Source organism: Archocentrus centrarchus, chromosome 10, assembly GCF_007364275.1.
Source record: "Archocentrus centrarchus isolate MPI-CPG fArcCen1 chromosome 10, fArcCen1, whole genome shotgun sequence".
In the NCBI taxonomy this organism is placed as follows: domain Eukaryota; kingdom Metazoa; phylum Chordata; class Actinopteri; order Cichliformes; family Cichlidae; genus Archocentrus; species Archocentrus centrarchus.
The window spans coordinates 7,780,443-7,801,541 of record NC_044355.1 but is presented as its reverse complement, the minus strand read 5'-3'; the positions used below and the strand labels follow the sequence as shown (position 1 = coordinate 7,801,541).

At 41.2% G+C, this 21,099-nt stretch overlaps 3 protein-coding genes across 4 annotated transcripts; 1 reads left to right on the top strand and 2 right to left on the bottom strand.

Moving 5' to 3' along the window:
* The first annotated feature begins 26 nt into the window (after positions 1-26).
* Positions 27-6,634, top strand: cops6 (COP9 signalosome subunit 6). 2 transcript variants are annotated; one of them, XM_030739835.1, is made up of 10 exons: positions 27-212; positions 1,335-1,460; positions 1,574-1,705; positions 2,763-2,851; positions 3,510-3,572; positions 3,650-3,715; positions 3,810-3,924; positions 4,833-4,925; positions 5,151-5,251; positions 6,169-6,634. In XM_030739835.1, exons 1-10 carry the CDS (start codon positions 170-172, stop codon positions 6,307-6,309), a joined length of 969 nt encoding a protein of 322 aa, XP_030595695.1. In that variant the 5' UTR covers positions 27-169; the 3' UTR covers positions 6,310-6,634. The 2 variants fall into 2 exon arrangements, with proteins under 2 accessions (XP_030595695.1, XP_030595694.1); XM_030739834.1 differs by having other exon boundaries at positions 155-212; positions 3,668-3,715.
* Positions 6,635-7,132: 498 nt separating this feature from the next.
* On the bottom strand, positions 7,133-9,584 carry and4 (actinodin4). Its single transcript, XM_030739833.1, has 5 exons — positions 9,488-9,584; positions 9,073-9,136; positions 8,938-8,982; positions 8,693-8,853; positions 7,133-8,056 (listed from the first exon to the last, which is right to left on the bottom strand). Exons 2-5 carry the CDS (start codon positions 9,125-9,127, stop codon positions 7,259-7,261), a joined length of 1,059 nt encoding a protein of 352 aa, XP_030595693.1. The 5' UTR covers positions 9,128-9,136; positions 9,488-9,584; the 3' UTR covers positions 7,133-7,258.
* A 1,412-nt stretch (positions 9,585-10,996) lies between these two features.
* Positions 10,997-17,208, bottom strand: mcm7 (minichromosome maintenance complex component 7). The gene is given in 16 exon segments (XM_030739363.1): positions 10,997-11,335; positions 11,609-11,718; positions 12,750-12,918; positions 13,076-13,341; positions 13,471-13,682; positions 13,999-14,082; positions 14,357-14,488; positions 14,576-14,690; positions 14,787-14,936; positions 15,022-15,159; positions 15,250-15,430; positions 15,521-15,645; positions 15,731-15,895; positions 16,438-16,517; positions 17,128-17,160; positions 17,163-17,208. Coding segments are annotated over 16 exon segments (2,220 nt in total). The 3' UTR covers positions 10,997-11,121.
* Positions 17,209-21,099: the final 3,891 nt, after the last annotated feature.

Sequence of the window (21,099 nt, the reverse complement as noted above, 5' to 3'; positions counted from 1 at the left end):
TACGTTCAACATTAGACCTCGGTCCAAACAGTCTCTGTTTCGGTGAACTCTCGTTAGGTTTATGACCGTGAATGTGCGACGAAATTCATGTCGGAAACAGCCCCGCGAAGAGCCGCCTTACGTTCTTTAAGTGAACAGTCCACTGCGCCTGCGCGGGTTACCGGACAAGATGGCGACCAGCAATGGTGGAGGAATGGAAGTGGATGGGGCAGGCAAGTATTTATCCCTCATCTCATCATTTCTGTCCACATCAACGCAAACTTGTGCGCAGGTTGGCGCATATGTTGTTTATGTGTGCTGCGAGTGGCCGGAAGCCACGACTCTGTGGCGTTAGAGGTCGTGAGGAGTGAGCTTGCTTGCTGACATAAGCAGGTTAACGTACTGAGCTCTGTGAAGCTGTTTGTACATTAATCACTGTGCATGTTTGAGGCAGTCCTCTCCGCTGTCCTGCTGGAGTTTGCACCAGTAATGGAAACCAAACTCTACCATCACGCGTGCTTTGATTAAAATGCTGTGACAGAGCTGTAAACATCAGCATTAGCTGATATGCAGGCCTACCCCTGGCTGAAAGGTTACAGATGCATCAAATCCCTGTACCCAGCGAATATAAGAAGATCATTCAGATTCGGGGAAGTCGAGTTTTATTAATTTTATAAATAATATCATCCTTGGGCACATCACTGATTGTTCTGCCTGCTCGGGTGTCCAATTAGGAATCTGTGTAACTTGTTTATTTTTATGATTACATATACTCAGACTGCTTTTTGATAAAGATCTTGGGAATCATCTGTTGTGCCAAGATGAGTAATGCTGAAAGGAAAAAAATCCAGTCACTTATTTTGAATGTAAAGAAAACAATTTATGCACTGTTTATTGGCTCTGAAGCTAAGTGACAGATTATTACTTTGTGTCTCAAAGATTTATAATAAATTCACGTCAGCAACTCAAATCTGTGTGGAAATATTTACCTATAGAGTTATGTCTTATTATTTTGTCCTTCATGTATTACTTATATGTTATATGTGCATCCTTTGTGCATACTGGCACATACTGGATTGTTTTAGATAGTGGAACAAATCAGCTATTGCTGTATGTGCTGATTTTATTTTGTTTCATATATACATGCAGTGTGGTTAGGATGTATACTGAATTACTAACTTTCCAGCAAGGAAGTTTTCATATGATGGGCTAGTATTGCTCTTGCTTTTCTCTGGTTTTTCAGTAATTGTTTGGATTTGCTAAAGTGCTTCCAATTAATGTATCCTTTGACTTTTGTAGATTGTAGTTACCAAATTGCTAATGCCCATCTTGTTTGTGTCTGTGTGTGACTGTAGCCAGCCCCAGTGTCATGGCCTCAGGGGTCACTGGGAGTGTTTCTGTGGCCTTACACCCTCTGGTTATCCTCAACATATCTGACCACTGGATACGCATCCGCTCGCAGGAGGGCAAACCACTGCAGGGTATGTACAACAAAACAACACCATACCCCGTTTCATATTTACATATTGAGTGTTATTCCAATAAAAATGTCAGAGATAAGCTTGTGCTGTTGTGTTTTTTTCTCTCTGCTCAGTGATTGGAGCTCTGATTGGGAAACAGGAAGGTAGAAACATAGAGGTGATGAACTCCTTTGAGCTGCTGTCTCACACCATAGATGACAAAGTGCACATTGACAAGGAGTACTACTACACCAAGGAGGAACAGTGTAAGCTTTGTTCAAGTGTCAAGGATAAGAATGCACCTATTTGTGTGTCTATCTTCTTTAGTGACTCAGTTGTTTGAAATGTTGCCACCCTCTGACCTGAAAGTCCTGGCAGCTAGAGTTCTGGTCTGCAGGAAGGTCCAAAAATTAGCAATACTGGTATAAACATAAACATCATCCATGAGATTAGTTCACAGAGCAGCTTGTCCTGATTTGTTTTTGTAGACTTTAGTTTTGTCCTTGCTTGCTTTATTAATATGAGATGTTTTGTTTCTGTGTTCTGAGTTTCTCATACAAAGTACAAAGTAATGAATAAACAATGCAGCTGATAAGTCTTGAAGGTGAGAATGATAATCGGTAGTCTTTGAGTCTGAGAGTGCTACATTTTAGTTGCCAAAGAGTACCGATACATTGTTAATATTTCTGGCTGTGCAATGAGTAAAACGTGATGGGAGGTTTCTAATATTTGACCAAGAGATGGCAGCATCGGGTCCAGTGGTTGAGTCATTCCTAGGTAAATTATTTCTGATTACTCACAAGTCCTCAGAGCTCAAAATTACCTAAAAAAAAAACTCTTTTCATAGTTCTACATTTTCTAATTATTTTTTTATTTTTATTTCGTTTTGAGTTTTTGTTTTTTCAAGTCAGTTCAGTTTATGTAAGTTTCCAGAAAATCAGAACAGGTATTTCAATTAATACACAGCTCTTTGCAAAGGCAGTTGACCAACAGTCTTGTAGATATCCTGAGTCTCAGTAAAGATTTGCAGCAAAGCCTCATCAGGCAGGTTTTTACTCAACCGACAAAGACTGAATCAGGGACATTTCATCTATATTTTTATTTAATTTTAGTAAGTGTTATAAGTTAATAATATTGTTTTAGTTAGTTTTAGTTCACTTTAATAACCTTGGTAAAAGCAGAGCATGAGCAGCGGAAGAGTTTGATGAAACTATGAGTTCGGTCATTGTTCTTGGTGGATGACTGTGGTCTCCCCCTCAGATTTATTTATTATTAGTAAATCAAGTCAGATAATTTTTTAAAAATTGTTTTCTGTTCTATTAGTCAAACAGGTCTTCAAAGACATGGAGTTCTTGGGCTGGTACACCACAGGTGGTCCTCCAGACCAGTCGGATATACACATTCACAAGCAGGTAGGTCCACTGACAGGTGGTAGGATGCTGCTGTTTTGATTCATGTGCTGTGGCCCTGAACATGACAGAGGTGCATGGGAGAAGGCTAGTGATGGACACGGTACGACTGGACACAGTCTTTAACCTGCGAGCTCCCAGTAGAAATTTTGTGATGCCCAATTGTGCTGTTTTGCACTGATGTGAGAATAGTACAGGTAACATTCTGAATAATTCACAGCTAGTGAGTGATTCTTTGTCCTGCCTCCTGCATGTTGTATATAGGCAGTTCCCCGACCTCAGAACTCAGAACAAGTCTGAATTTCATCTTCAGTTCCTCGTGTCAAAGAGCAATATTAAACAGTAATTCTCCAAACATTGTATGGAGTTAATGTATGAAAATTTCTTGATATACAAGCTCCAAAAATATAACAGTAGTAACAGATCAGTAACTTTAATATAGCATTGATTCTAACATATTTTGTCAACTATTCCTGGTCAGAAACGTGAATTTTATCCATTTTTTTGCTCCTGTTTTAATTTTTTTTTAATGTATTTTTTTTTACACAGTGGCTCCAATTATATAAATGGCATGCTTTTTTTCTGTTGTAGAATCTGCACACAAATAGTTGATACCTGATATTTCAAATTGTGTACATTTTCTTGCTCTTATTTCTGGCAGGTGTGTGAGATCATTGAGAGCCCTCTTTTCCTCAAGCTCAACCCAATGACCAAACACACCGACGTGAGTTTATCTACAGTTTTATTAGAATAACGACAGCAGTACAGGGAGGAATACAAACACATCTGCTTTAATTGTAGTCTTCTTTTGTCCCGCAGCTTCCTGTTAGCGTTTATGAATCTGTGATTGACATCATCAATGGCGAGGTAGTGTGTCCTTCCACTGTTATGTAGTTCAGAGATAACCTGATTTAACACAAATAATTCAGTTCAGTTTTTTGTTTTTTTTTCCTTTTTTCAGGCCACCATGTTATTTGCTGAGCTGACGTACACTCTGGCCACAGAGGAAGCGGAGAGAATTGGTGTTGACCATGTAGCGCGTATGACAGCCACCGGCACTGGAGAAAACTCAACAGGCAAGACAGGCTGTTGCTAATGGCCTTACCCGAAGAATTATGTGTACACGTGCCACTATCTTGACAGCTGCACACCAATAATAGTCATAAACTGTTTCTAATTAAGCATTGTTTATTTTACAGTAAGCCATAAAAGATGGTAAATCAGCCTTTACCCTATCTCCAGCTTATCATGAATTATGAAAGAAATGGCTTTTCTAGCTTGTACTAGTAAGATAATTGTAGAGTGAAGTTAGGTTAGAAGAAATTAAAGACAGGCTTCTTACAAAAACTACAGCATACAAATGATTTGTTTTTGAAGAGCATTTATAATAAGAGTTGATCAGCGTAATCAATTCTGATAACAGCCCTATAAAATAAAATAAAAAAAACTTGTATGATTTCATTTGGCCAGTCTCTAGTTTAAGATCATCTTCTCATGCACCTCTGGACCATTTTTAATAGAGCTCATATTTTTAGCTCTCTCAGTAAAAGTCCTGTTCTGTCTTCTTTTGTGCCTCTGCGACACATACTGGAGCTTCTCGAGTGTTAAAATCCAGTTCTTTCACCTTGATTTTAATTTTTGGGAAGTGGGCAAAGTCAAAAAGAGGTGAATCTGCTCACTGTGCTGCCACATTTATGGTGGCAGGCACCACAGTTCAGATGGTTTCAGCTGAATTTTCTCCCTCAGGCCCATCGGGACATTACAGTAGAACTCTGCTTTGACAACCTCACCCTGGGGGACAGATTTATAGTATATAACAATGTAAAGCTAGACTAAGGAAGACTAATAAGACTAATAAGGAAAGAATTATTAAAATGTCTTTAGTTGAGGCATAGCAAGTCATCCTGTGACCTGCATTGCATCGGTCACCATCAAAATGAATCAGGGTTTAACTGTGATGTTTTGTGTCTTTCTTCTGTGTTAGTTGCTGAACACCTTATAGCACAGCACAGTGCGATAAAGATGCTCCACAGCCGAGTGAAGATCATTCTAGAGTACGTCAAAGCCGTGGAAGCAGGTGAGAGGGTCATTTAATGATGGAGTGAGAGCGAAGAATGTGAAAATAAATCAGGAAAGCAGATGTTTCTAAATGAGACGTTTCCTCTCCTTCATTTTTCTAAAAACCGTTAAAGGAGGCCTCTCAAACATGCCTCTGTAATTACAAGCTTCTGTTTGACAGTTTCTTGACAGCATTAAATTAACTTGCCATCTTTTTTTTGCACGCTCTGTTTATGTCTCACAGGAGAGGTGCCATTTAACCACGAGATCCTTCGAGAAGCAAACGCCCTGTGCCACAGACTGCCCGTTCTCAGCACCATAAAATTCAAAACCGATTTCTATGATGTAAGTAAACTTTGTTGCTCCTTCACACACTCCCACACAAAAATGTCGTACCCTTAATCTATGCTAGTGTTTCCAGTGAAGTGTCAGCAAAGAACAAGCCTGGCATCTTTGGAAAATCCCTGGAAAAATGAGAAAAGAAATAATAAATAGTGACAGTGCACAGGCAGGGAGACACACAGAGAAGACTCAGGGATCAGTGTATTAAAATGTGATGTGTTCACAGGTGATTATAAAGATGGACCTACAGTGTTTCAGTGGACAGAGTTTAGAGGCTGTGGCTTACAGAATTCAGCCAAACAAGTTTTATTTATGTTGGATTTTTCAAGCTGCCAGCATACAAGAAATTCATTTAGCAAGGGAATTAATTTTTTTCCAGTACCAGCTGGTGGTTGTTTAGTCACTTTTCCACAGTGTACTGCAGTCTCTCTGTGTGTGTTTACTTTTTTACCCATGTTACATAAAACTTTCACAGCAAAGTACTGGATCCATAAACTGAGACAAATATAATCCCACAAACAAAGCTCCAAACCACAAAAGAATAAGATTTATCAGAGTTTAGATACGCAGGTGTTCGCAGGTGAGATCGGCATTTCTGTTTGACGTCTTTAAGACACATTTTGGATAATTAAACAGGGTTTATCCTGGCTCAGAGTGGTCCTTTAGTGGATAACAGTAAGCACAATCTGTCCACGGTAAAGTTTTGACATAATTTGGTGCCGTTTATTAAACAGAAATATGTGCTAAACTCTGGTAAATAAAGATAAGATAGGATAAAGTGCACATTTGGCCAAAAAAGTTCTCCATGCAGGAAAAACCCTGATTTAAGGTGAAGTGCTCTCATGTTCTGACAATGTTACTGTGTTCTAGTGCTGTTAAAGTGAGGCCTCTCTGACACAGTGTTCCTGTTTACCCCGCAGCAATGTAATGACGTCGGCCTCATGGCTTACTTAGGCACTATCACCAAGACTTGCAACAGTATGAACCAGTTCATCAACAAATTCAACGTCCTGTACGACAGACAGGGGATCGGCCGGAGGATGAGAGGACTCTTCTTTTGAGCGAAGCAGAGAAACAAACGAGCACCGCAGTTTATTTTTCTCTGTTCTTTTTTTTTTTTTTTTTTTTTGTCTGTTTGTACTTTGATTAGCTAAAAAGCTATTCTTAAGCCAACCGTAGCTTTTCAGAGCGGTCTAAAATTTCCAACCACAAGTGTATCTAAAAGCACCGATCATTAAAAGCTATGTACAAAGTCACTCAGCTCTTTGGTGGGTCTGCACAGCGGTGTGTCCACTGTACATGAACATTCTATTATTTTACCCAGTTTGTTTTATTGTTTCATGTTCCTGTATGTAATAAATGATCTGCTGATTTTTTTTTTTTCTTCTTTTCTTTTTATGAGACTTTGACTGTAACGTTAACGGAGCACACAAGAATGTCCGATCTGCACTTTTAAATGAGCACGTGAATGTGTGTGCTACGTGGGGCTTGCCTAGCTGGAGGTTTATTGGCAGTAGCTGAGAGTGTTTGTAGTTAGAGCCCTTTCTGAAGTTGGGTTCCTGCTGTTTGATTGCCCTTAGAGGTTTTGGACAGACAGACAGGAAAAAATACTGCAGGGCGACTTATTGCTCCAGAGTGTAAGGGAAATAACAGGAGTCAGCATTTATTTGGCTATTAAATGTACAGCAGGACATAATGACCTCCCAGCATGCATGGCGGTACTTTACAAGTGATTTTACCTGCCATGTGGCAATGGGAGGAGCAAAGCTTTCCTGTCGGTCTACTTGCACCTCTCAGAAAACTCAAAATGCTGCTCACTGATGAAAAAGTGATTTGTTACAATTTATTCTTGTCAGAAACTGTTTTTTCACATACCGACAGTTACACATTAAGCCATCAATTTAATTACGTCGCATCTTATAATGCACCGACACATATTGCTTTCATTGACGTTACATTTAAAAGATGTGAAATTGTGCAACTTGGATGTTTTCATAGTCTGTTTTTGTTTTACTGGCTGTCCTCTGCAGGCTGGTCAGCAGCATCAGCAGGCTGTGGGTACTGGAAGCGGGCTGGATCATACAGATCATCCCTGGGGTTGTAGGGTAAAGGGTGCTGATAGTAGTAAGGGTAAGGGTAGTGGGTTACTTTCTTCTCAATGGGTGCAGGAGGTGCTGGCTCCTCCACGTGTTCCTCCTCTTCCTCCTCCACTGGAGGGGGTGGTGGTGGGGGGACCACAACCTTCCCCTTGATGGCCCTGGGTGGGTGGTCAATCAGGCAGTCGGGGTCCCAGTAGGGGTCACAATCATACTCCATGCCCTTAAAGGTGCGGATGGGAGCTGGGGGAGACTTCTTGATAAAAATTGGGGGAGGTGGAGGTGGGCCAGACTTCTTAGGAGGAGGAGGAGGAAGTCGTTGAGGCACTGCCACAGGAGCTGGTGGGGCCTTCTGGGGGGTGCAGTGGGGGTGGTACCGAGGGTCACAAAGCACAGGTACAGCACCTGTGGGCATGTAGACAATGTGAGGCTTGCAGAGGGGGTCCTTTTGGTTACACAGGTAGAGCACATCAGCCTGGGAAATGACTGGAGCAGCAGGAAGAGGAGGGCCATCCGTGGGTCTTGGGACCCCTTTCATGGGAAGTGGAGGAGGAGTAGGAGAAACAACTTTGCACTTCTTATCTGTGGTCGGGTCACACATGATCATAGGCACTCCCAGTTTGCTCTGGAAGTAGGACGCATCAGGACCATAGGTGTGCTCCAGGTACCTCATCTGCTGGTAGAGCATACGCAGCTTGTCGATCTCATAGAGCTGAGAGGTGGGAAAAGTGTATTTATTTAGCGTGATACTGCAAATCACAAAGCTGCTTCAGGTAGAGTTACAATCTGTGTGGATTGCCTTTGTTAAAAACCTTTATTTGGTTTAGGGAAAACACCCCTAAGGAAACATTTTAAACTAGTTTGTAAAAACAATCTGAAATCCTTGAGAATTACACGTATTTCTGCATTAAATATCTCAGTTATGATGAACACTTGCAAGACTGCGGCCAAAAAGCACAACCGATTTGAATCCCAAAATCATGACCTCCTGCTGTGACCTTAAAGAAGCTCAAAATTATCTTTTTAAATATGTGGCAGTTTAGATTTAAAATCTTCCTCATCAGAGAGGTAATCATACTGGTTGTAAATTCTAACAACTGGAACTTGGATTGAGATTAAAATTTAACATCCTTCTCAACTAAAATCTGAATGTACTTTGCTGGTCTGCAAGGGTTAGTTATTCCAGTTTTGTGTTACAATATTAAGTCTTTTAAAGAACATAGTAACACCTGCAGTGACATGAAGAGAAGCGCTTCTGAAGAGCCTATACAGACAGTGAATATCACGTTAAACTTGGATGAAGGTTTTATTTATTGCGTCACAGCAGGAAGCCTGAAGTGTTTCTTACCCCCTCAGTGTGTCCAATGCTGCTGTAGTATTTGTAGTAAGCCTGGAAGTCTGGGTTTCCTCTGTACCACCGGGGATCCACATTGCGCTTCGGTCTGGAGCGAGTCAGAAAGTTATTTGCTTTCTCTGCATCAATGCTAAGATCACCGGCAGGGACCATCTCTGTGAAAAGATGAAATGAGTCCTTCAAAAAGAGTTAAAAGCACTGCTGCATGAGGGTTCAAATGTTATTCTTTCTTAAGTTACCTTCCTGCTTTATGGCATTCAACAAAGATTTGGCCTCCATCAGACCTGAAAGAGGATGAAAATTAATTGGTGGATGTTGATTTTGATTGTTTTTTTTTAAATGTGAAGCTGTGAAGTTAAAGAATCTGAACTGACCTGGGAGAAACAGTAGACAGAAGAGTGCCCCCGCCAAACATGATGAAGAAATCATCTTGAACCTCTGCAATCATGAGGAAAAGTCGATTTTAAGGAAAAGGTATATTTCAAACTAAATAACTATTAGTTAAATGTGTGGATGTGAAATATAATTTATTCAAAGATATGTTGGTAACATCTTGCTCCACATGTTCAAAATTGTTTTACACTGTTTATAGAATATAGACATTCATCTGGATATTTTGCCTACAATATGTCTTCAGGTGAAACTGCTGTGCAAACAGATGCTCTAAATGCACAGATTAATACAGAATTTATAGGTCCAAAAGATTTTTATCAATCCAAATAATAGTTTTGTTTCTCATTGTGAGACCCAGCATTGTGAAGAGAAAACATCCATCCATGCTTTACTCACCTGACTCAGGAGGCAGTCTTCACTGGTCTGAACAGGGCTGAGTGGGTTAAATACATATCTCTGTGTAGGTCCCCCTGTAACAATATCTTCTGTCCAATCGGACTCTACCGACTTTGAGACCGAACTCTTGTCTCCACCTTCCTCTTAATGCTCTTTAATGTGGGGCCTTTGGCACCAATTAAGAACAGAAAGCCTCAGGACCTTTGCACCAAAGCCATAAAAAGCTAAGAGACTTCAAATGGAAACTCCCCATTAAGTCTGGAAGTGAAGCATCACCTGCTGGGACAACTGCAACTGTGGAGAAAATGCTGCCTACTAACACAATATCCCTGCCAGAAAAGCTTAGAGAGAAAAAAAAAAAGAACATAGATAAACCCACATGGCTTTAACTTATATTTATAATGAGCCTTTACAGATTTCTAATATACTGTCAGTTACTAAAGGTGGTTATTTTTTTACCCAGAGAACACCTGCTTTTTCTAAGAGAAGACAGCCATCAACAGGAAAAAAGCTGCCTCTTTGTTTTTTTGTCGTGGCACGTTCAATATTCAGACTGCATTCTTACTGGAGTCTGTCATACTAGACACACACGCCATAAACATGTCAGTTTAATGTTATTTTTCCCACACTGCCCTAAACATAACAGTGTTCAATGTAAACAGTAAGTGAACAACACTATAACTGCCAATGATTTAAGTGGCCAGAGGGTATTAAGAAAATACTATTTATCAGCTTTGCAACGTCTTTCCGGCATGGTTAAACATACTTTACATTGTTTTGGCTTCTTACTATATTAAATGTAATTATTAATTACATCCAATTAGTGCAATCCGAGTACGTTCACCCAATACTGCACCTTTTGCAGAGGACACAGGCTTACACTTTGTACTTTCACTTCAGTTTGAGAGGGACTTTAGACCACAACATTTATGCCACAACTACTAATTTTACCAAGCCTGTGCATACAGTATGTGGTTTTAGGATAATTCAATATGCAACTTCAACAGTTTGAGAGGTTTTGAAACATTTATATACTTCGCCTTTTCTGAAAATCCAAGTCGTGTGATAACCTGAGCATCTTTGGGTTTGAGTCACTACACCAAAGTTGAGGGGTGTCTTGAAACATGAAAATTATTAGTTGCAAACCTTTGTTTAGTGGGCAACTCAAAGTAGCAGCGGCTTCACTGTGAAACCAGGTGTTCACACAAAATTCTGCTGCACTTCATCTCATTTCATACGCACAGAAGACTCAGCATCAGGCACAGGATTGAACCATCATTTTATTTTAACGGTCACGATACAAGGCTCAATATTAATTTATGTGTATAATTTGCATCAGTAAGTATAAAATGTACAGAAATGCTCAACGTCAGCTGGATGCTTTAAGTGCTAAACCACAGAAAATACTACACAATACCAACTTCTGACATACATATTTACAAGCAATATACTGTTAACAGGACTCTTATAAGTTCTGCATTTCCAATAGCAGGAATTCTTACAAAAATAGCCATTTAAAAAGGAAATCTTCATTCTGCTGAACTTACAACACACCGAACCTCAATACAAGTCTGTAGAAAGCCCACAAAGTTTTCAGATGACAAAAATGTGCATGAAAGCGTGTCTCGGGTTGCTCAGACGAAGGTGATGCGGGTGCGGGCCTGGTTGACCTGCCACACATTCAGCTCTTCGTACTCCTCCAGGGCCTCTTGGAACTGGGCGGGTGTGAAGCCACGAGAGACGCAACGCTGCTCTGCTTCAGCCATGCGAACCACCCCACCGGCTCCACGGCCCTCTGCGGCGAGCTCACGTACCAGAGAGAAGATGACGTCGGCTGGCCGCTGGGTCCTGCAGATGAGGAGTCCGAAATATTGAAACATGTAAACTTATAAACATCTAGAAACTCTGAATGGACCTATGAGAACAGTAAGTATAGTAAGGCATGTAAACATCACTACTCTTCCTGCCCTGTTCAGTGAACATGCTGTTGTGGGAACAGAGTTCCATAAAAATCCAGAAAGTTTTACAGCTTCCTTCAAGTCATCCAAGAAACTCATAAAACAGCTCTGCATCAGATGATATCCGGTCATGTTAGTCTGAGGTTCTAGTTTGAACTCTAACCTTGTGGTGCTGGACTTGTCAGCCTGTAGTGAATCCTTTGACATCTCCATCAGTCTCATGGCCTCATTTACATCTTCCTTCTCGACGGTGTCCATCATGCGAAGTCGAGCCTGAAGGAGGAAATTAAAAGTGGAGATAGTGTTACGATGGTAGTTTGAGTGAATAAATATTAGACACAATATTACAAGATCCATCTCAAATTAGGCTGCGCTGTGCCGGCACTGTCAGACCGAGACAAGTGCAATGCCCTCTGGGATGCCCGGCAATTGCCCAAGTCTCCGCCTCTCAACACCAGCTAGTCTCTCTATAGAGTGAAATCTTAACACCCATTTGGTCAAGTGTTATTTGTAGAACATACTGATGACATTCCTGGCCATGGTCAGTTTTGCATGGGTTTGCACAGCTGGTCCTTATGCACACAGGCTGACTGCCCACCCTGCAAAGCTGGCCAGGATCAGCAAAGACATTAAAGCAGCTCCCTCGTGGTCATGAAGAGGAAAATACCAAATGAGTCATCTGAAAACACAGAATTATGCTGACATGCAGCTGTGGCATCAGCACTGCTTGTGGCTGTGTTTTGCCCCCTTGTGGACATCTGTGTGCAGCACATTGCCTACCTGTTAACCTGAAGTGCTGGTTTTGCAGTAGGTGGATGACTGCTACCTGCACAAACAGCACTTTTGACAACCAGAGGCAGAAATGATCCAAGGCACTCATTTCAAGTTTAAAAAACAAAAAAACAAATTAATATTCATGTTAGTATGTTTTGCTACTGGATACTGGTCTGGCCATCAGAGCTTTTGTCCAGCGTGAGAAACAAGTGCTCACACTGCAGTAGGCCAGATTATCATCACTACCTGCACTGTAAGCACTTTATCCCACATTAGACTATTGATCAAGACAATTTAATTCCATTGGAAGCTTCACAAAACTAGCAGAACAAAACCCTACACTGGACAGATTTCTGTACCAATGAACAGCTATGAAATTTGAGGGCGAAAACAAAAAATAACCCTTTTTCATGTCTGAAGAAAACAAATGTGATAAAATTACAAGCCTTCTGTAGGATTTCAATCAGTGCAAGTGGCCTTTGAAGGTTTCCAACCACCCACGACTACTTGAGTGGATGTATAATTCTCACCAGTGCAGTGGAGAGACGCAGGATGGAGAGGAGGGTACGAGCGGAGGTGAAGGTGGTGTCTTTGCTGACCCGAGCCTCTTTTCTCATTTCCACATAAGCAGCAGTGATGTAATCAGCCAGTGACTCGGGCACCACAGGCTGCCGCTTCTTGCACAGAGATATGTAACGCCTGAAGGAAAATTACACTTACCATTAGTTAATATGGAATATTGCCTATTGCAGCTCTGCTTGAAATAATACTGTTAAAATTCTGTGCTCCATTTATTTTAATTATCTGAGCTACAGCAATAATCAGTGCATTAATTTTGAAATATGCAAATCATCACCTCATCAGCTTCATGTCAATAGGGGTGAAGTGAGTGGGCGGCTGGCGGGAGTGCTGGTGGACATAGGTGATGTGCTGGGCCAAACGCAGGTCAGCATCAGCATCCGGTTTGTCCTGGATGAGCCAGAGCAGGTCGAAACGGGAGAGCAGAGCAGCTGGCAGCTGAATGTTCTGCTCAATGCTCTTCCGGGGATTGTAGCGGCCGTAGGCGGGGTTAGCTGCTGCTAGAATAGAACAACGGGCATTGAGGGAGGTCATGATGCCAGCCTGGAGGGGAGATTTTAAAAAAAAAAAAAAAAAAAAAAAAAAAAAAAAACATGAGTGGGGATGTTTGACAGGCACTGGATTTTTCCAGACATTTCCCCTAATTATAGCACTCGCAGTACTTAATAATACCTTAGCAATGGAGATGGTCTGTTGTTCCATGACTTCATGGATGGCAGTTCGGTCTGCATCTGCCATCTTATCAAACTCATCAATACAGCAGATGCCCAAGTCAGCCAGAACCAAGGCTCCTCCTTCTAGGGTCATTTCACCAGTTAGGGGGTCACGCATCACCGCTGCAGTCAGACCGACACCGGATGAACCACGGCCTGTTGTGTACTGGCCTGAAAACAAGCAAAACAGACAGGGAATGAGAGAAAATGGTAATCAGATGTGGATCAAACAGTAGCAGTATAAATTGTGCACTCAACCCATTTGTAGAATACAAACAAATAAAATAAGCTTCACTAAGAAAGACTTCCAATTTAAACACTCTACAGGCAGTTAGCATTCAAAACGTTGGATTAAAACAAAAGCAGCAAGTGCTCTGGTCACACCACCCCATCAGAAGTTAATATTTCACAGTGTAAGGCCTAATGGAGAGAACACACCTTACTAGATAAAGCATTAAACCAGACAGGGATAACAAAGACGACTCACTTCGAGGAGCCAGACGGTCAATGTAGGACAGCAGCTGGGACTTTGCGACTCCTGGATCTCCCATCAGGCAGATATTTATGTTGCCTTGAGGAAGAAGAGTCAAAACAGAAATAGTGTTGCAGTTATTACAGCATGTCATGAGGGAAAACCATCTTCCCAGAAATGCACTTAAGCAATAAAGCAGTTATGTCTTGTGCCAGAATCATAACAAATGTAAAAAATTTTCATTACATTAAAATCTCTGTATTACAAAACTGGGCTCCAACATGATTGAACAGAAATTCAAAAACATTTTATTTATTTTGCTGTGTTATAATATTGTTTGCCAAGAGCTCAGAGAGTGTGCCTTTGTGCTCACCTCTGATTTTCATGCCTTTGGGAGCCTGTTCCACTCCTCCAACCAGCAACAGGAGCAGAGCCTTCTTTACATCTTCATGTCCATAGATCTCTGGTGCTATGGAGCCAGCTAGCTTCTCATAAAATCCTTCATCTGTAACAGAAAACATTCACCTCAGCTGCTAAAGAGTGACAAAAGTCAGTTTGTGTGTTCCCACTGTAGTGATGTCCAAAAGCAGACCTGTGATGCTGCGCAGCTCCTCATCAGTCAGCTCCTCGTTACCGAGTTCATCATCCTCGGTCTTGTTCATGAGTGTAATGCTGTGACACTCCAGATATGTTTCTGACAGGAGACCCTGAAAAGAGCAAAACCAAAACACATTTCAGTTTCTCCATGGAGACGATGGAGGTCATTGTTGTAAGCCATGTGGACTAAGACAAGCAGATGATACCTGAACAGCCTGACTGAAGCCTGTGCGCAGCAGAGGGAGGAAGACTCCTGTGATGGCTACGTGGTCTCCTGGCTGGGCAAGACGTGTGTTTTCACCACGCACGTACACCGTCATGCTCCTTGGGATGTTACCAACAGGTACTTGGTCACTCTGTGGAATACCAGATGAAACTCATGAGCAAATAAAAACTAACATAACAGGATACAAGTTACAAACAAGTTTTGTAGGTTCTTACGTGTTCCTGAATACGCAGCTCCTGGAACTTGATGAATTTGGAGCCTCTGGTCTGCAAGTAGAGGCGCCCTCCAGATTTGTTGGTGATACACTCTTGGCTAGGACACATGACGAGGGGCATGAAGGACGGAGACTGGATCTGAAGGAAAAGGAGAGGACATGATAATGAATATAGCGCCTGTAAAAACATCTAAATGTATAGATAAAAATTTTTTTTTTTAAATCTTACTGGTTGATAGGTCTCAGCACCACACTGGTCACATGTGTATGTAGCAACGGCCATCATCGGTTTGACCTCAGTAGCCCGGGTCACAATACCCCGAACTGTAACCAGGTGGCCAATGCTGTCAGCTCGAATATCACGCACCACTTTGGGTTTAGAGGTGCTTGGAGATTTAAAGTATAGCTCACTGTGAAGAGAAGTCAACAATTAGATATTCAAAGAACAAATTAAAAAAAACATGCAGTAAAAACTCAACTCTGAATCTGATTCAGCTTACAATCTCCTCATGAGTTCAGGTGGGTACTGATTCCGAGGGTCTCTTGTATCTGCAGGGTCACGACCCCTTTGTTCCATCATCAGCCTATGCTCAATGTACACATCCAGAGAATCTTTGGCCACAATCTACACAAAAACATTTAATGGAGGTATTAATTCTGGGGAAATTACAACAGCAATGTATTTTGATACCTTAAACTGAGCAACATACATCTCTTTCTTTGTACTCTGGCAGCAGCTCGTGGACGGCATCAGCAAACAGCCCCGTGTAGCGTTTAGCATTCTCACAGACGCTCTCGACCAGCTCGGGGTCTTCTTCAGCCACATCATCCAAATCCACAAAGAGAGCCACCTGCTCCCTGTGGGCCAGCGCCACCTGTACACAGGCAATTAATTAGATGAGCACCCAACAATTACACAACCACATTTGCAGCTACCACTAATGCCAAAGACACCTTTTATCTCCCTCTTAGACTCAGAAGGAGCAGTGCATCCACTTACAAATCTGTAGCATTTTGTAAATAGGTGAAGGCCTTTTACATCTTTAATATGGTGGTTCTATTAAGAGCCATTTGGTTTTGCTTTCACTTTCACATTTTTTATGCAAGCCACCCAAAATTGTTCCATTTTTAAAAAACTACTATAAGCTGAAATTTAATTAATATTTGAATTTCAATTATACATGCAATCAGGTATAAATTTCTGCTGGAAAAGAATACAAATTACATCCAAGTGAACATAGTGTAGCTAAAGACCCCCACCAAAATGCTTTATTCGCTGTAATGACCAGTGAAGCATCAGTGCTTATTAGCACACCACATTTTAACTCCCTTTTAGTGCAATAATCAATGAAAATCTACCACCAACCACAAACTCGGAAAACTAAGCCTATGTTCATTATTTCTTTATTATACTTACAAGTTGGGCTCCATACTTGAACACCTTCTTCCCATTGTCATCCTCTGTATAAAACTCCTGCAGAAACCTTTTGCATTTGTCTGCAAAACAACCAAAAAAAACACCTTCAGCACTATTTCACAACAAGAAAAAAAAAAAAAAAAAAAGACACGCCACATGCAGCAAACACTAGGTGGAGATTGTTTGTTAGCCACACACACACACAAAGAAAATTCTGTTTACTGAAGTTCCCCTTATATTTATTTAGATAGTAAAGCTATTTTCTGAGTTTAAAAGCTGTTTAAATTGTTGATTAACACTACCAGCAGTGGGCCTACACACTGGGAGCTAATTTGTTGTCCTGCGACGACCCCCTTTGTTGAGTAACATGGCATCCTGTAATCTCGATGAGTCACTACTCCCTTACAGTAAAGCACAAACTGCCGCTGATGTGTTACATGAAGCTAATTCCGCTCCAGTGTACCCACTACGATAGTTTTGGAAGGAAATAACTAGCGCTACGCAGCAGATAGCTCCTGGGCAATAATGTAAATACAACAACAGGCGCGTTCAGTTCAGTGTCCATTTTTTTTTTTTGGGAAAATATCCCCCCACTTCTCGAAAGAGAGCCACAACAACTAACAATATTTAATTACGCGCTGCGAAGAACGAAACTAATCTTGGCCGTGATACATAAAATACTCCACTTACTTTGACGCGGTAGCAGCAAATCAGCAGCTCTGCTTTTTTATTTCTGTCTTCGAGGATGTTATTGTAAACAAAGCAGCACATGGCTTTTGTGCCCCGTCACTCACGGTATCCCTCCGCGATCCCTCCGCTCTTAAAAACAGTCCCGGCTGTTGTTTTCAAACCACAGCCAGCCATCTTCTAACGTTAGCCTAGGTTAGCCAGGGTGTACTGAACACAAGCACAGGCGGCCCCACCACTGCGAGCTTCCAGTTGTTCATCTCTTAGCGATGAGAAGTTGCTTACTTAATGCTTTCGACGGCTGATTAACCGCAAACTTCAGGCGTTAGACGCTCGGTTAGATTGTGGGATTGAAAGGTGACGCGGGTTCTTGTAAAGTTTAGATTACTTTGACGTTTAAGTGGCTCAAGAACCGCTGCAAATTTAAACCAACTATTGTGGAAATTATCCGACGTTTACCCCGCTTCTTTAGACGTTTGTGCAACAGAAATAAAGTTTGTTTACCCAAGTAAAAATTATTTGGTGACTTAAGCTTTATTATTTAAACCCTCGGCACATACGTGCATAAATCGCATATTAACAGGTTAACTGACAGCGGCTACGGGGCGCTAGCCTGATCGCTAGCAGTTCCAAGTTACCTGATTTCAGGACGCTTAAACGCCTGAACTGAGCTCTAAAAGTGGACATTATACAGTCTATATTTAAAAGCAAGGTAGGGGTTAACTTGCTGCTATTGTGTGCCAATTTTATCAGGCTGCGGTCGCTTTTGACAAAACGACAGCTAGCGTTAGATTTGCCTTCATAAAATTGTATGTGAAAAGATGAGCAACTTTTCAACTGGTGCTTTATCGTTTACTTTAAATGTTACACATTAAACATGAATACATTCCCGACATTAATGATTATCTTTTGCTGAGCGGCTCGTATGGTCGTTTCGGGACATGTGCTTGCTGCTGCACAGTGGCGCCTGCTCCTTTGTTTAAGGATCCATCCGGGTCACAGTGAAGCCAGCAGCCTCTCGCACACAATGCTGCACTCGTTACCAAGAGGGCAGCCAACGTTCACACAAGTTTGTGCAACTTCACATTTAACACTGCTCCTATCTGTCGTGAGTTTCTTGACACCACGTGCATGCACTCTTATTATTTCTATCATCGTTGTTCAATTAAAGTTCAGTTAGGACGGAAATGAGGCGGCAACGTTGTTATGACATTTAAGTCAGATTTTATATTATATCCGACTTCATAGTGAGTACACGCCGTAATAAACGTTCATCAAGTTTCTGCGTGGGGTTTTAGAGAAGTCACTTTGTAAAAAAGTTAACTAATACGGGCCAACCTGTTGCTGCCCTGACGTTAAAGATGAAACATTACCTTTCTCTGCCGCGTAATCCTTGCGAGCCATGACTGCAGGCGTTGAACTTCAGGTGAGATTACTTGCTTCCAAAAACGTGAGATGGGACGCAGTTCAAATTCAAAGCTTAGCCTTTTTATAATTTTTACAAACACCGGAGACTCATTCACTCGCAGCCAGCGCTTCTCCCCTGTCTCGGTACAAGAAGTGGCGCGAGTCTGACGTCTCCAGCAGCCAATGGTGTCACTTCTTCCAGCGACGAGAGGCGGGTTTTTACGGTGGCGCGAAAATTGCGGGCGATTTTGTATCACCTGACTGCGCGAACTTCCGCCTTGTTTGTCAGGAATGGCGCGAAATGCGATGATTGGATTCATGCACAGCCCAGTGTCAACAGGGTAAACATGGAGTGAATGAACCTACAGAGAACTCATAAGTTAGAGCTTTATTTCCCTGTTTTACAACATACACGAACCTCTCAAAGTAGTACTGACCAATGCATGAGCAGGCAGATGAGATGTTTTTTCCTGTAAAACCTCACTGAAAACAATCAAGATTTGTGTTTCCCTGCACTGTATGTTGTCAAGGTGTCCCTCTGTGTTTTTAATCCTGGTTTTCCCATCACACATATTAAAGTATGAAAATGTCCCATGTTTTGATTGGCCCTAGATTATAAAAATTAACATGCATGGTCTCACAAGTATGAAAGCTTGTTTCCACCACTGGGAAAAAAATAAAAGAAACAAAAAATGCCTGGCACAGGTACTTTTCTGCCAAAAGTATTCACTCACCCATCCAAATCATTGAATTCAGGTGTTCCAGTAACTTCCATGGCCACAGGTGTATAAATCCAAGTATGTAGGCTGCTTCTACAAACATTTATGAAAGAATGCGTCGCTCTCAGGAGCTCAGTGAATTCCAGCAGGGTACAGTGATAGGATGCCACCTGTGCAACAAGTCCAGTTGTGAAATGTCCTCACTGCTAAATATTCTACAATCAACTGTTGGTGGTATTTGAACAAAGTGGAAGCGAGTGGGAACAGTAACTCAGCCACAAGAGTGGGGGTCAGTGGATGCTGAGGGGCATAGCGCACAGAGGTCACCAACTTTCTGGAGAGTCAATTGCTACAAGACCTCCAACTTCATGTGGCCTTCAGGTTAGCAGACATTTTGGACAATTTCATGCTCCCAAATTTGTGGGAACAGTTTGGGAATGGCCCCTTCCTGTTCCAACATGACTGCACACCAGTGCACAAAGCAGGTCCATGAAGACATTGATGAGTGAGTTTGGTGTGGAAGAACTTGAGTGGCCTGCACAGTCCTGACCTCAACCTGACAGAAAAACCTTTGGGATGAATTTCAGGAGAGATTGTGAGCCAAGCCTTCTCATCCGACATGATCTCACAAATGTGCTTCTGGAAGAATGGTCAAAAATTCCCATAAACACTCCTACACCTTGTGGAAAGCCTTCCCAGAAAAGCTGAAGCTGTTATAGCTGCAAAAGTTCATATGCGTGTGAAGGCAGACAAGCAAATACTTTTGGCAATATAGTGCAAGTCAACATTTTGAGGTATCTCTAAAATTTCAGGTTAGATATTTAAAAAATTTCAACTCACTAACTCAAAATTTTGTTACTTCAGAGTAAGTCGAAATTTTGAGATACTAAACCAAAATTCTGACTTACAAACATCAATTTTTTTTTTTCCCAGTGGCAAAAACAAGCTTCCATACATATGAAACCTGAAATCTTGTTTTTCAGTTATTTAAATTTAAAAAAAAAAAAAAATGTTTTAGTTCATTGATTAAAAACTAGACTTAAAAAAAGAAAACCGTGTGTATTCAAAATGCATTCCTGATGATACACAAAGTCGATTACGAGCCAGAACAGCAGCAGGGATTACTGTTGTAACAGTTACTGCAGAAGAAGAGAAAACATGTCTGTAAAGATACACACTGACACCCTTTTAAAATAATGGCCTGTCATTTTTTTTTCAAACTTTTCAGAAAACACGAAAAACTGATCAGAATATTGAAAATATGATACTTTAGGCAAAAGGAAAAAACTGCCAAAAAATGACATAGGCCATTATTTTAGGAAGGTGACAGCATACTTATAAAGTGCTGTGAAAATTGCATCTAACTGAGATTTGCTCTTTGCATGATTGAACTGGTATACTTTTTTTTTCAGTCTTGATGTATCAGAATTTCACAGCATCCTACACAAACACACTCTTTGTCCCACCTTTGATTTTAGTGAGCTCTGGTTCCCCTACTGCACAGCACTTCCATAAAATATACAGCTTCAGACTGAGTACTAAGTAGGCTTTGGCAAAATATTTGAGTTAAATAAGATTCTTGTAAAGGCTAGAGTTGATTATTAATATATATTAAGCAGGTTCTTAAATTACTTAAAGAAAACCTGACCACACAAAGCTCATCCAGCAGGGTTGTGATCACTATAAATTAAAAGTATATCTTGCTTCCCTCCACTTATTTCTTTCAACTCTTCGTGCTTCATGATGTGATACACTTTAAAGCAATGTGTATTAGTTTGTGTGTGTCCCATTTATAGAGTTTTTGGTAAAAAAAAAAAAAAAAGTCAATTTTTACCACGAGTTTGTTTCA

Excerpts from the sequence above, each read along its gene's own strand:
- cops6 (XM_030739835.1), top strand. The coding sequence starts at position 170 with ATGGCGACCAGCAATGGTGGAGGAATGGAAGTGGATGGGGCAG. Across the intron at positions 1,461-1,573 it reads GGAGGGCAAACCACTGCAGG|TGATTGGAGCTCTGATTGGG; the intron begins GTATGTACAACA and ends CTCTCTGCTCAG. Across the intron at positions 3,573-3,649 it reads CAATGACCAAACACACCGAC|TCTTCTTTTGTCCCGCAGCT; the intron begins GTGAGTTTATCT and ends CTTTAATTGTAG.
- and4 (XM_030739833.1), bottom strand. The coding sequence starts at position 9,127 with ATGATTTCTTCATCATGTTTGGCGGGGGCACTCTTCTGTCTACTGTTT. Across the intron at positions 8,983-9,072 it reads CTGTCTACTGTTTCTCCCAG|GTCTGATGGAGGCCAAATCT; the intron begins GTCAGTTCAGAT and ends ATCCTCTTTCAG. Across the intron at positions 8,057-8,692 it reads GCATTGGACACACTGAGGGG|CTCTATGAGATCGACAAGCT; the intron begins GTAAGAAACACT and ends CCCACCTCTCAG.